Source organism: Carassius carassius, chromosome 42 (genome assembly GCF_963082965.1).
Source record: "Carassius carassius chromosome 42, fCarCar2.1, whole genome shotgun sequence".
Lineage (NCBI taxonomy): Eukaryota > Metazoa > Chordata > Actinopteri > Cypriniformes > Cyprinidae > Carassius > Carassius carassius.
The window spans coordinates 11,173,026-11,187,209 of record NC_081796.1 but is presented as its reverse complement, the minus strand read 5'-3'; the positions used below and the strand labels follow the sequence as shown (position 1 = coordinate 11,187,209).

Genomic DNA, 14,184 nt, shown 5'->3' with positions numbered 1-14,184 from the left:
AGGAGGAAGAAGAAGAGAAGAACTAGAGCAAGAAGACAAACAGTTACAACAGATGTCTATGCATCTTTTTTGCTTGGCCCCTAAAAAACAAAACAAATAGAACTAAACTACATTAAAAAATTATTAACCAACCACTTGCCTTATTAAAAGGAACCACATTATTGACATATTATAGCTACTTATGCTTTTCTATACAGATTGTTTCTTTTCTTTTGGACTGTATAAGACATCCATCATACATGTAATCTGTAAACTCCTCATACATGTAAAACAACCTCATGTTTTATGTTATGTTATAAACGTAACTGAATTCTTCAGCTTGAAGATTATCAGGAAAACACTGAGAGGGTTCACAAACTGGTATGCAATCTGCAAGAGGAGGTTAATCTTTATTTTCTCTCTTCTCCCCATTTCTCTCTGTCTCCTCTTAGTCTCTTCCTCTGACGCACACACAAACACACGCCCATGGCCGTCCTCTTGCCCCAGCTGCAATTATCAACAGAGCGTTTTACTTCCCTAGGTTGAAGGCAGCTCTTTCCAGGACATATTGCGACTAAGACGCTACAGAGGTAAGACACAGCGCTGCATTCACATGTCACATTCACACCAAAGCTGCAGTTAACTCAAAGTCAAGGCTTTTGATCGCTTTGTGTCACAGCAACACAGGGGACAGGCATGAGAGAAAATTTTTATATTAATCATTGAAATAAATCTGGATTAAGAATAGGGCAAACAAATTCCCAACATATGACATCTGTTGAATTATGGTAGTGGACATTTATTATGCTTTTAAGTGTCAGTATTTAGATTTTTTAGTTGTATCGGTGTAAAAGTGTGATACTTTTCTTTTGCAGTTAGTTTCATTCACTGTCATCTATTTAGTCAAGGCAAAGTCCTGCTTACTGATCTTCAAAATGGGTTCATGACAGGGAAGGTAAAGTTCATAGTAAACAGTGACAGAAAAATTCAAGTTTCAGGAACACATTTTAAAAATGACAATGAAAAATGTGTTTGCAACAAAAGCTCTAGTTTCTGTATGCTAGTGATAAAGCAGAATGGAATGAGGGTTTACCTGTGCAGTGTTCAACTGACAGGATAAAAGGGTGTAACATACCCTAAGCCCCATAATAGACTGAAGTAATACAACACGACAATATGACTGCTGTCATGGATTCAAGAAAAAGGACAATAGATCACCTTTTTACATGATTATTATGCCTAAAGCTTTAGAAATAATCCCCACATTAATATTTAAACTGCAACTTTTGAAACAAACTTTATACAAACTTTTTATGTAAAAAAAAAAAAAAACATTTTACTTTTTAAAAAAACATAATAAAGTGCAGAATAGAATAGAACACTCTGACATTGTCAAATGTTAACAGAACTTGTTATTAATGTGAATAACTACACTTGTGGATAGTTGTGGATCAGCCAAAAAAAAAATGAAATTCATACAGGTTTGAGACAACTTCATAGTGAGTAAATGAATAAAGAATTTTCATTTTTTGGTGAACTATCCATTTAAAGTCATATATTGTCTGCTGTTTTTTGGATAAAATATTAAAAATTATATAGTACAAATAAAAGATGTGTTTTGTCATTGAGAAATGCTTTTTTTTGTGCATTAGTAATATGTATTAGTATATTGGTATAATATGAGATTTAAAATGTGCAGTAAACTTTTAAATGTCAACAAAACAAAAAAGATTAATGTTTGGAAATTCTGTACAGCCAAAATACTTACACTATGGATGAATATGTTGTTATTTGTCAGAATTTAAAAAACAAGAGCCAAACCGTTTCCACAAGAGGAAAAAGTTCCATGCCAAACAGCGTCTTTTCTGGAAAAGACATGAGGAGCATATTTAATCACTAGGTTGTTTTTCAATAGTTTTTGATTGATGTTTTAAACATTTGGAAAGCATATAATTTTTTACTTACTTTCTGGTTCTTTTTAAGTAGCACAGAAAAATGAACTGACATAGGAAAGTAAATAAACAAGTACAAAAAACAGGCAAATACTCGGTGCCCCTATTAAACAAGCATGTGTTTAGCAGATTGGCAGGTACACTCAGTGTTATGTGGAACTCCAAATGAGCATCTGGCATAAGTCAAGGACTCTGGTTTAGAAATGCAAACAACCAGACAGACCAGCATTGACCATTTGACCTTCACCTAAAAGAGTTCAGGGTTAAATGAACTCTCCCTCAAACCAGACAAATTATAGCAAATATACAAATATACGTCCATAGCTCAATTGCCACAAAGCTGCCCATACACTTTTATTTACATTATTTCATAAGCTTCTGTATATGTTGAAATAGACAACAATGCTGCAAGCTGCTCGGATGTTGTTGGTCAGCCAAGCTACACATATGTGCAGGGAGTTTTCAGTCAAAAGTAGATGTTTTTGTGTTGAGTTGAGTATGATCTCAACAAAGACCCTTAATAATTAGTAGGATGGTTTTTGATCAAGCAAACTAAGTAACGTTCAAGATACAGTTAGCCAGAACAAAACATAGATGACACACTAAATAAACAATCGAATGAAAGAGTAAATTACAATGATAAAGCTTGCACATACATTTAAAATGTAATCTGTTTGTGGATGTTTGGCTGTGCTTAGTCTTATGGCATTATGCAGATATTATTATGGACAGATGTGAGTTTTAAGGTGTTGAATATTAAGATATACAAAAATCACATAATTCAGAATATTTGCTAAATAAATCCATATTCCCATGAAAACCAGTTTGTAATGCAGAAAAACACGAGAAAAAATAACTTGAACTGAATGCAGATAAAATATAATGTAATGTATTTTTTTATATAAATTCCAAATTTCTCCAATATATTTCTATATTTTCTGAAATTAGCAGTGAAAAATGTGTTTTGACAACTTGCTTTTGTTACTCTTTTATAAGTTGCTTTGGATAATATCTCCTAAATGCACAAACGTAAAATCTAAAAACAATTTAATTTTTTTTTTTTTTTTAGTCTAAAACATCCAAATAAGAAAGTAGGAAAGCTCCTATTTCTAGTTCAGAGTTTCCATAACTATGACGTAAAGGATGCTTAAAGCAATTATCATTGGAAACACAATGTCTGTGTGTGTGTGTGTGTAATTTCATTACGATATAACATTTCTGTAATCTATATAGCCTAATAGTCAACAGTTTTTTAACAGTAAGATTTTAAATGTTTTGAAAAAAAGTCTCTTCTGCTCACCAAGTCTGCCTTTATTTGATCCAAAGTACAGCAAAAGCAGTAATATTGTGAAATATTTATACTATTTAAAATAACTGTTTTCTGTCTTAGTATATTTTAAATTTAATGTATTCCTGTGATCAAAGGTGAATTTTCAGCACCATTCCTCCAGTCTTCAGTGTCACATTAATCAGAAATCATTCTTAATAAGGTGATTATAAATATTTAAAACAGATGAGTACATTTTCTTCAGCATTCTTTGATGAATAGAAGGATCCACAGATCAGCATTTATGTGAAATAAAAAGCTTTCACATTATACACCATATCATTCAAAAGCTTAGTCAGTATATATATATATATTTTTTTTTTTGTTAAATAAATTATAGAAATTAATACTTTTATTTAGCAAGGATTCTTTAAATTGATCAAAAGTGATGATAAAGACATCATTTTACACAAGATTTCTATTTCAGATAAATGCTGCTCTTCTGAACTGTCTATTCATCAAATAAACCTGAACAAATTCTACTCAGCTTTTTACCACTAAAAAGAGAAATGGAGTTTACTCACAGATAGAACATATCTCAAGCCTTAGTACGGGTTTGAAATTTAACTGTGTATAATGTTTTTAGTGTGTTTTTGTATCTTTTTTGTTGATGGAAGTGAAGCTGCTGTGATGCAAGAAAAAAATCTGATTCTGATGTATCCGAGTAAATCCTTTTTTTTTTTAGTATTCAATTTTTGCAACTTTTTTTCTTATCATATTTTTTTTTTAAAAATGAATGAATGAAATCAATGTTTATGTTTCTTTCTCTGTTTTTCTTTAGATCATAATGAGTGTCCCTTTGGGTTACAAACATGACTATCATTATTATGAACATGATAATAGTTCCAACCACAGTGACTACGACTATAATGATTTTGCAGACTTCCACACAGTCTGCGACAAACAAGAGGTCAGGTCCTTCGCTGGGGTTTTTTTGCCAGTCATCTACACCCTAGCATTGATCCTGGGCATGGCCGGAAACTCACTGGTCGTCTTAGTTTACCTTTCCCACAAACACTTACGAACACTGACGGACGTCTTCATCCTCAACCTGGCATTTGCAGACCTCCTCCTGCTCTTCACACTGCCCTTCTGGGCTGCAGATGCAGTGAATGGCTGGGAGATTGGCACAGCGGCCTGTAAGATCACTTCAGCTCTCTACACCACTAACTTCAGCTGTAGCATGCTGCTGATGGCCTGCATTAGCATAGACCGCTATCGTGCACTAGCCAGAGGCTCGGCCATCGCCAATGCCCCAGCCAGGAACAACGCCCGCAGGCAGAGGATAATCATGTGCCTCCTGGTTTGGGGACTTGCCATTATCCTCGGATTGCCAGATATGGTGTTCTACATGGTGAAGACGCAGCACTCAAGTGGGCGTAATGCCTGCCGGGCAGTTTACCCACACAGCATGGCGCGGGAAGCTAAGGCAACTCTGGAAATTCTGGAAGTGTCTCTGAGCTTTCTACTGCCTTTCCTGGTGATGATGTTCTGCTATTGCAGGGTTGGAATTGTGTTGAGTCAAGCAGCAACAGCGGGTGTACGTGGTGGAAGAAGATGGCGGGCATTTCGAGTGTTAATAGCAGTATTAGGTGTGTTTTTGTTGACCCAGCTCCCCTACAATGTGGTAAAATTAGTCAGAGCCCTGGATGTAATTTACATTTTAGTGACGGAGTGTGAAATGAGCAAAAACCTGGACCGTGCCAATCAAATCACTGAAAGTCTGGCCCTCACACACTGCTGCCTGAATCCTGTGCTCTACGTCTTTATTGGCTCGTCCTTCAAAATGCACATTTTGAAGCTCGCCAAGCACTGCGGGCAGACAGGAAGAGGGTACCACCATGGCAACGAACAGCCCACCGTTGAGATCTCCCTTAAGTCAGGCACACAAACACAAACTGACTCTTCGTCGGACAATGAAGACACTAGTACGTTCACCATATGACACAGCAATATCTTCAGCAATGAGGACTGCCAACTATATTGCAGGACATTATTTTAAGGGAAAGTTAAAGCGTTTAAGTAACTTTGACAATAATGTAAAGTTATCATGTATAAAGTTCATTAAGTCTGAAATATAATTAAGTTTTGATGTGGTCGCTAATGTGTGTATACAGTTAAACACAGCTTTTCAAAGAGTAATTTGATTAGATTTTTTGTTAACAAATGAACACAGGCACTCATTAGAATGTTTAATTTTTTGTTCAGTGTCTGCACTATTTCCACTCATTTAAACTAGAGTATATTTTAACTTGTCTCAACAATGCTCAACAATATGGGCATCTATTGTAATTGTCACTGCCGAATCCACTATGTTTCAACTGTAAAACAAAAGGACAAGTCTGTGTTGCCAACTGCGGAAAAAAATAAGGTGCATGTGTGAGCAAAGCATCCAGAGTATGTGTGGTTAGAAAAATCTGTCTGCTCTCATACAGTATGCATGTACTATGGTGCTGATGCAATTTACACCATATTAACAGTGTACTCTAGCAAACACATAAAAATCTAAGTATACTTTGGCCCTAAGATTAAAGCATTAACCAGAAACATTCCACTAAGACTGATGAGATCTTTTTAAATGTTAAAAGAACAAAATATGCTGTTTATCAGAAGACTTGCATGGAATCTGAGCCCGCAGAATTCCATAGAAAACTTCACAGGTGTGTGTGTTTGTTTATTAAGTGTTTTGGTTGCTGAGGCTTTCTGCTAACAAACAATAGTGTTATTACTCAGTTTTGAGAATAATATTCCACAGAATCTCCCAAAACAGGAAAAACTGTGCATATAGGCATATGTGGGCATATCTATCAGTTATCTTACTGACCATATACTGAAAGTGTATAGTGAATTCAGGGATCTTGTGTAGAAAAGATACCCTGCATACCAGATGTTACATATTTGTATATTATATATCGCCAATGTAAATATATTTTAGATTAAAGTATACTTTATATACTTTTATTGGAGTTTTGTTGCTATTTGCTGGTTTTTAATCACATATGTGCTTGCACCCAAAAGTCTGCATGAAAACTAAGTAAAAAATGCTTATGCTTTAGACACAGGGTAAAAAGTTGTAAGCGTGTGGTTTTGAAGGAGCATTTGTGAGTTAATGGGAAGCTTATTAAGACAGCACAGATGATATGTGGAAAGCAGATTGGAAAAAAAGGTTCATGAACAACACAAGGTCAACCGTATTTTTTATTTAAATCAGGGGAATTAAAAGATAAAATAAAAATGAAAGTTGAGAAATCTTAGCTAAAGGGTAACAATTTGGGATACAGAGAAGAGCAAGTTAAAATGGAAATATTCTCAGACGATGCTTTCAATTGGAAATATACTCAGACTATACTACCATAGCTCACTCTAAGCATCTGAATTAGAAAACAGTTTAACAGCATATCTGAATAACAGATGATGAAATGCTCACTGGGAAAAGAAAAGAGAGGGGGAAAAATAAATTTCATGTAGGCAGGATTGATAACAACAACTGTCAAAGACCTAAAGTCAACTCAAGTGAGTCAGACACAAATCTTACCACAGAAAACATAAATGTATTCAGCCTCATAACTCTTGATATTGTAGCATACTTTATAAACATTAACTTGTGGAAGCGTTTATGTTTGCAGGGGAGTGTGTCTTATTCCACAAAAACATTTAAACATTATGTTTGTGTGTGAAGAAAGCAGAGCACTGCTTAACAGTGGACCTTCACTATGTGCTTAGAAGCTGTTAACTAGAATGACGATGTTTACTACAAATTACCAGATTTCTCCACGGGTGTTCAGACACAATCATGACCTGAATGTGACATCCTGTATATATCCGGTCTCTCAGACAAGGATATGGGGAAATTCATCCTTCAGAAGGTGTCAGAAGGCCTGTCCCAAGATTGATGCAAGCCAGCTACCTGGAAAGTACAAGGTGTGGTGTTATCACTTCACTTTGTACCCAGTACCCAAGGGTGATGTGGCCTCTGAAGCTGTGCGAAGTCACCTCAACAGCAGTAAGCCGGTTGGAGGCAAAAGCTAACTTTTCCATCCGCAAATGGCTTGGCCTACCACGGTGCTTCTCAGCTGCTGGGTTGTATGGATGGAATTCACTCCAGCTACCCCTGAAATCCATCACATTGGGCTATAGGCAGGAGAAGGCAAGGCTGGTGATGTAATTAAATGATTCCTCTGACAGGGCAGTGGTTGATGCAAATGCTAGAGTTGAGACTGGAAGTGCAGAGAAAGTGGATGGAAAGTGAGGCTGAGAGTGAGGCTCTGGAGGTGGAAGCCAGAGGCCACCAAAGAGCTCTCTGAGTAAGCGGAGAAAGCAAGCCATTGGCTCTGGCTGAAACGACGTGATAAGGCTTGGGGAGTAACATCTAGTTAGGTTTTGCTGCAGGGGGTGTCAGGGAGACGTCCCTGTTCACTGCCCCACCACCAGGAGATGTTCTGGGTTAAGGGGCGAAACATCAATGAGCGGTGGTCCCCAGCTGAAGACCCTGCAGCAAAACCACATGGTATGCGGTCAGGTTTAGGCCTTCCTCAGGGAAAAGGATGCCCCTGCCATGCATAGTCCACCATAGGCACTGTAGGAGGTGCGAAAGGCCTCAAGGTCCAGAAGAAAGACCACCTCACTGTAATGAATTATGGGATGTAATGACACATTAAGTCTTTGCAAAAAGAGCCATTGTTTTGTTCCAAATATCTTTCCAACATTTTATTAAAAATGTCATCCAAAGTTTCTTATGAAACTGTTACGTGCTACTCGGATGCATTTTAACCACAAACATTAAGTTGGAACACTTCATTATTATGGAAAATATAATAATAATAATAATAATTATAATAATGGATATATTGCAATTATGATGTAAAAGTACATTTGAGAATTATTATTTTAGAAAAATGATAATAGTTTTTTATAAAATAAAACTGATCAGAAAGGTTTACTTTAAAAGAATATAAAACAAAAACATTTGAGGCATATCATTTTACAATAAAAGAGAAGAGTGACTGATGGAGGACATCAGAGCAGAACAGAATAAGTGTATTTATGTGATAAAATATCAGTTTGCATTTAAATTTTTATATTAAAAAGTAATCAAGTTAATTACTGATAAAATGAAATTATGATTGATAAAATTGTGTGTTATGTAATGTGTGCATGTGTGTGTTTAACTACCACTCTCATAAGAAATGTCTTCATTCATTAAGCCACACCAGAGGCTTCAGCATGCACATGAAAACACATTATGCCACATATTCATTGGCCCTGTTCTTTCCAGGGATGGATATGGTGGTCTGGAAGGAATTGTGCAAAAAGCACAAAGGGGTATATGAGCTATGAAAAGTTCAAGACCGCCAGATATGAACAAACCTTACTATAGGCCTTGGAGCCACCAAAGGAAATTGTCTATCCAAAGAGAAGGAAAATAAGAAAAATAATTTGCAGGGGGAAAAAACACTGAAAGGACAGCTAGTTCAGCTTTTGCATTTTTGTGGCTTTGTGGATATAGCTAACCCAATAGAAAAGGATATGAGAATGGTTAAAAGAGAAAAGCGAAGAAGGCCAGGGATGACCAACACAGCTGTCTGTTTTCATTTTTGCTGATTTGAGTTGATTTCTAAAATCGACAGAGGTTTCATTAGGCAAACAATGAAAGGAAAAGTGAAGAGTACTATGAGGAACTATTGAGGAAGACAAAAAATGTTGCACAATCAGTGATGACAAAAGACTGTACTGACCTGGTACATCTGAATATATGGAATTCGCCTGGGAAACAACTTATCGTGGTTCCCACGTCACAAAGATCTGGATGACAATAAGGCTTGGTGATACTACAACAGCCTCAATAATGTAATTCAGAAGGATTTAAATTGTCAATACCTCTCACCTCTATAAGCAAGTGAATTAAAGAGGTCATGAATAAAAAAAATCTGATTTTCCCTGATCTTTTGACATGCAAGAGATTAGTGTTTTGGATTTTGTTTCAGTTTGACGCAATAGTACAGCAAAAGACAAAAGCCTCTAGACTGCCTCATGTTAATGAGATGAGAAGAAGAAAGACTGAAAATAACATTTACCTTCCCTTGTATTCTAATGCTAGGAAAGTGACCAGTGCTCAAAGTGAGGCGAGGCTGGGGGGACCCCCCATAAGGCATTAGGGATCACTCATAGGAAGTAAAAAGACTTGAAAAATAGGGGGTTCCCCAGATATTTTAATTTTACTAAAGATAATTTTGATAACCTTAAAAAATTAAAATAGCCTTTTGTACATATGTGTGTGTGCCTGACGAATTATTTGATGTTTATTTTTATTTTTTTAATGTTTTTTTTCACCTGGCCAAGACACTTTGGATGTTCCTACCTTGACCTTTTTATACTAAAGATAACAATGACAAATCTGATTAAATTCACACAGTTAGGATACAGTACTTTCCATGAATTAAATATTTACAATCACTCATGTGACTGAAGTATGGTTTTAAGCTATTTCTCATGTCTCTTTAAAATATAAACAACCCTACCTGGTCTCATGGCATAAATGTACCTGGGTGCACTTTTTAGCGAGACATGAAATACGTACCAATAAGTAAATATCACTGCATTTTCCAAAATAAATGCAAACTAGAGGTAGTAAAACTTTGACATTTTTCTGACCTTTTATTCCTTTTCACACAAATTTACAGTTTTGATTAATAAAGCATAATTTTCACACAGTTACTTGAAGAATATATTGACTTCAAAACAATATTAATATGCTGGGAGATTTGAAAACTGATACTTTTGAATGTTTGAAATCATCGCACATATCCAGAGGTAGGTTTGTTCGGTAGCTCACGGAGTAAGGAGACGTACTTAAGAGGTGATTAGCTCCAGTTTGAATCCTGTGTAACCACGGTTTGACAAAACACTTCAAATCTGCATATAAGGAAGTTCAGATGACACGGTTGCATCAACAAATGCGTTTTTTTATATCAGTTTTGCATTTTTTAACACTATCTGGGAAAGTCGTGGCCTAGTGGTTAGAGAGTTTGACTCCTAACCCTAAGGATGTGGGTTTGATTCTTGGGGCAGCGAGGTGTCTTTGAGCAAGGTACCGAACCCCCAACTGCTCCCGGGCGCTGCAGCATAAATGGCTGCCCACTGGTGTGAGTGTGTGTGTGTGTGTGTACACTTTGGATGGGTTAAATGTAGAACACGAATTCTGAGTATGGATCACCAAACTTGGCTGAATGTCAAAGTCAAAGTCAAAGTCACCTTTATTTATATAGCGCTTTAAACAAAATACATTGCGTCAAAGCAACTAAACAACATTCATTAGGAAAACAGTGTCAATAATGAAAAAAATGATAGTTAAAGGCAGTTCATAATTGAATTCAGTTATGCCATCTCTGTTCAATTAAATAGAGTCTGTGCATTTATTTGCAATCAAGTCAACGATATCACTGTAGATGAAGTGTCCCCAACTAAGCAAGCCAGAGGCGACAGCGGCAAGGAACCGAAACTCCATCGGTGACAGAATGGAGAAAAAAACCTTGGGAGAAACCAGGCTCAGTTGGGGGGCCAGTTCTCCTCTGACCAGACGAAACCAGTAGTTCAATTCCAATTGCAGCAAAGTCAGATTGTGCAGAAGAATCATCTGTTTCCTGTGGTCTTGTCCTGGTGCTCTTTTGAGACAAGGTCTTTACAGGGGATCTGTATCTGAGGCTCTAGTTGTCCTGGTCTCTGCTGTCTTTAAGGGATGTAGAGGTCCTTTCTAGGTGCTGATCCAGCATCTGGTCTGGATATGTACTGGATCCGGGTGACTGCAGTGACCCTCTGATCTGGACACAAACTGGATCTGGAGGCCACGGTGACCTCGGAACAAGAGAGAAACAGACAAATATTAGCGTAGATGCCATTCTTCTAATGATGTAGCAAGAACATAGGGTGTTATGGGAAGTGTTTCCGGTTCCGGTTTACCTAATTAATGCAGCCTAAAAATCCTTTAACGGATTTGGATAATAAAAGCATATTAGTATGTTATGTGTATGCCAGGTTAAAGAGATGGGTCTTTAATCTAGATTTAAACTGCAAGAGTGTGTCTGCCTCCCGAACAAAGTTAGGTAGGTTGTTCCAGAGTTTAGGCGCCAAATAGGAAAAGGATCTGCCGCCCGCAGTTGATTTTGATATTCTAGGTATTATCAAATTGCCTGAGTTTTGAGAACGTAGCGGACGTAGAGGATTATAATGTAAAAGGAGCTCATTCAAATACTGAGGTGCTAAACCATTCAGGGCTTTATAGGTAATAAGCAATATTTTAAAATCTATACGATGCTTGATAGGGAGCCAGTGCAGTGTTGACAGGACCGGGCTAATATGGTCATACTTCCTGGTTCTAGTAAGAACTCTTGCTGCTGCATTTTGGACTAGCTGTAGTTTGTTTACTAAGCGTGCAGAACAACCACCCAATAAAGCATTACAATAATCTAACCTTGAGGTCATAAAAGCATGGATTAACATTTCTGCATTTGACATTGAGAGCATAGGCCGTAATTTAGATATATTTTTGAGATGGAAAAATGCAGTTTTACAAATGCTAGAAACGTGGCTTTCTAAGGAAAGATTGCGATCAAATAGCACACCTAGGTTCCTAACTGATGATGAAGAATTGACAGGGCAACCATCAAGTCTTAGACAGTGTTCTAGGTTATTACAAGCGGAGTTTTTAGGTCCTATAATTAACACCTCTGTTTTTTCAGAATTTAGCAGTAAGAAATTACTCGTCATCCAGTTTTTTATATCGACTATGCAATCCATTAGTTTTTCAAATTGGTGTGTTTCACCGGGCTGCGAAGAAATATAGAGTTGAGTATCATCAGCATAACAGTGAAAGCTAACACCATGTTTCCTGATGATATCTCCCAAGGGTAACATATAAAGCGTGAAGAGTAGCGGCCCTAGTACTGAGCCTTGAGGTACTCCATACTGCACTTGTGATCGATAGGATACATCTTCATTCACTGCTACGAACTGATGGCGGTCATATAAGTACGATTTAAACCATGCTAATGCACTTCCATTAATGCCAACAAAGTGTTCAAGTCTATGCAAAAGAATGTTGTGGTCAATTGTGTCAAAAGCAGCACTAAGATCCAATAAAACTAATAGAGAGATACACTCACGATCAGATGATAAGAGCAGATCATTTGTAACTCTAAGGAGAGCAGTCTCAGAACTATGATACGGTCTAAATCCTGACTGGAAATCCTCACATATACCATTTTTCTCTAAGAAGGAATATAATTGTGAGGATACCACCTTTTCTAGTATCTTGGACAGAAAAGGGAGATTCGAGATTGGTCTATAATTAACTAGTTCTTTGGGGTCAAGCTGTGGTTTTTTGATGAGAGGCTTAATAACAGCCAGTTTGAAGGTTTTGGGGACATATCCTAATGACAATGAGGAATTAATAATAGTCAGAAGAGGATCTATGACTTCTGGAAGCACCTCTTTTAGGAGCTTAGATGGTATAGGGTCTAACATACATGTTGTTGGTTTAGATGATTTAACAAGTTTATACAATTCTTCCTCGCCTATAGTAGAGAATGAGTGGAACTGTTCCTCAGGGGGTCTATAGTGCACTGTCTGATGTGATACTGCAGCTGACGGCTGAATGGTTGCAATTTTATCTCTAATAGTATCGATTTTAGAAGTAAAGTAGTTCATAAAGTCATTACTGCTGTGATGTTGGGAAATGTCAACACTTGTTGAGGCTTTATTTTTCGTTAATTTAGCCACTGTATTGAATAAATATCTGGGGTTATGTTTGTTTTCTTCTAAAAGAGAAGAAAAGTAATCGGATCTAGCAGTTTTTAATGCTTTTCTGTAGGATATGTTACTTTCCCGCCAAGCAATACGAAATACCTCTAGTTTTGTTTTCCTCCAGCTGCGCTCCATTTTTCGGGCTGCTCTCTTTAGGGTGCGAGTATGTTCATTATACCATGGTGTCAAACTGTTTTCCTTAACCTTCCTTAAGCGTAAAGGAGCAACTGTATTTAAAGTGCTAGAAAAGAGAGAGTCCATAGTTTCTGTTACATCATCAAGTTCTGAAGTTTTGGATATGCTAAGGAACTTAGATACATCAGGAAGATAACTTAAAAAGCAGTCTTTTGTGTTAGAAGTGATGGTTCTTCCATACTTGTGACAAGAAGTAGGATTTACAATTTTGGCTATATGAAGTTTGCACAGAACTAAATAATGATCTGAGATATCATCACTTGGCTGAATAATTTCAACACCATCAACATCAATTCCATGTGACAGTATTAAATCTAGAGTATGATTTCGACAATGAGTAGGTCCTGAAACGTGTTGTCTAACACCAATAGAGTTCAGAATGTCTATAAATGCTGATCCCAATGCATCTTTTTCATTATCAACATGGATATTAAAATCACCAACTATTAAGACTTTATCTGCAGCCAGAACTAACTCGGATGTAAAATCACCAAACTCTTTAATAAAGTCTGTATGGTGCCCTGGTGGCCTGTATACAGTAGCCAGTACAAACATAACAGAGGATTTATCATTAACATTTGTTTCTCTGGATAATGTTATATGAAGCACCATTACTTCAAATGAGTTATACTTGAAGTCTGCTCTCTGAGAGATCCTGAAAACGTTGTTATAAATTGAAGCAACACCTCCACCTTTGCCTTTTAGACGCGGCTCATGTTTATAACAGTAATCTTGGGGGGTGGACTCATTTAAAATAATGTAATCATCAGGTTTTAGCCAGGTTTCTGTCAAACAGAGTACATCTATATTATGATCAGTGGTCATATTATTTACAAAAAGTGTTTTCGTAGAAAGGGATCTGATATTCAATAAGCCAAGCTTTATCATTTGTTTATCCATATTGCTTCTGTTTTTTATTTGTTGAACCTCAAT

General features: G+C 36.8%; 1 protein-coding gene across 1 annotated transcript; it reads left to right on the top strand.

Moving 5' to 3' along the window:
• Positions 1-426: 426 nt before the first annotated feature.
• Positions 427-5,574, top strand: LOC132124168 (atypical chemokine receptor 4-like). Its single transcript, XM_059535052.1, has 2 exons — positions 427-569; positions 4,040-5,574. The coding sequence occupies exon 2, from the start codon at positions 4,046-4,048 to the stop codon at positions 5,201-5,203; it is 1,158 nt and encodes a 385-aa protein (XP_059391035.1). The 5' UTR covers positions 427-569; positions 4,040-4,045; the 3' UTR covers positions 5,204-5,574.
• The last annotated feature ends 8,610 nt before the right edge of the window (positions 5,575-14,184 follow it).